We start from the raw sequence: 1,111 nt of genomic DNA on the forward strand, positions 1-1,111 counted from the left end.
TTTACTTGAATCACAAAGTGCCTTGGTTGGAGAGGACTTGTGGGCACTCCCTCTTCCAATGCTCCTTTACTTGACTATGAATGCAAACATCATTTTTTCTTGATCGCTGTGAACCGTCGTTCTTCCCTTTCCATTTTTCCTTTTACACTGGGGCAACAGGGGTGCTTGTAGCGCTAAAAGTGGCTAAGACGACTTTTCCTTTTCCCTTCTTCCTCTTCCAGCTTCCGGCCTTCTTGCCTTTTGCCTTGGAGATCAAAGTTTCTCCTATCAATACTGATGGTACAAACTTGTGGGTCGTTGCCTTGTATTGGACCAACATATTAATTAACCCATGACTAGACTTCTCAAGTCCATCAATGTTGTAGTTAATGATAAATGGGTCACAAGAGGGAGGATGTAAATGGAGGATCACATTGATGTACATGACACAGTCAAGCCCAGCTTTGAGGTCTTCGAGCTTCTCTGCGAGGGAAGCATTTTGACGCCATGTCTTTGCACAGAAAATCCTTCAGTCATCTTTGTCCCGAAAAATGCTTTTGTAGCGGCATATCTAATATGCCTATCAGGAGTTGCATAAACTTCCTTTATGTGAAGCATTATCGAGGGAACGTCTTCCAACCTATCATATTTCTTTTGGAAGTCATTGATCATCAAAGCTAATATGGTACTGCGGACCTTGCAATTGTTCTCATGCCACCTCTCGAACGTCACACATTCTTTGGGCAAGGATCCTTTCAATAATGTCGCCGGGAGCGACTTGTCGAAGACATAGACCTGATTCTCGAAATTTAGGACAATCTTTAGATTTTGCAGCCGATTGTTGTAGTTTGTGCCATTAAATTTATTAGTCTCCATTATCAGGGTTAAGCGATTCTTAGACATTTTCTGCATGATAGAATTAAATAGAAATATGCAGACGATAGTAATATTATTGATAAGCTCAAGACATGGTCTTGAAGGGGATCGCGTGGTACGGCCTGAGAACGTGCAAGCGGAAGCGATAAATAAAATGCATAATAGCAAAAATTAAATACAGAAAATAAATAAGTTCAAAGGGTGTACCCTTGCAGTTCCTGGGCGTTCGATGTACTAAAAATAAAACATACATAGG

At 41.0% G+C, this 1,111-nt stretch overlaps 1 protein-coding gene across 1 annotated transcript; it reads right to left on the reverse strand.

Moving 5' to 3' along the window:
• Positions 1–408: 408 nt before the first annotated feature.
• On the reverse strand, positions 409–855 carry LOC148787176 (uncharacterized). Its single transcript, XM_088883517.1, has one exon. It carries the CDS (start codon positions 853–855, stop codon positions 409–411), a length of 447 nt encoding a protein of 148 aa, XP_088739643.1.
• Positions 856–1,111: the final 256 nt, after the last annotated feature.

The sequence above is a fragment of the Sesamum indicum genome, linkage group LG8 (assembly GCF_026168435.1).
Source record: "Sesamum indicum cultivar Baizhima isolate 11 linkage group LG8, ASM2616843v1, whole genome shotgun sequence".
NCBI lineage: Eukaryota > Viridiplantae > Streptophyta > Magnoliopsida > Lamiales > Pedaliaceae > Sesamum > Sesamum indicum.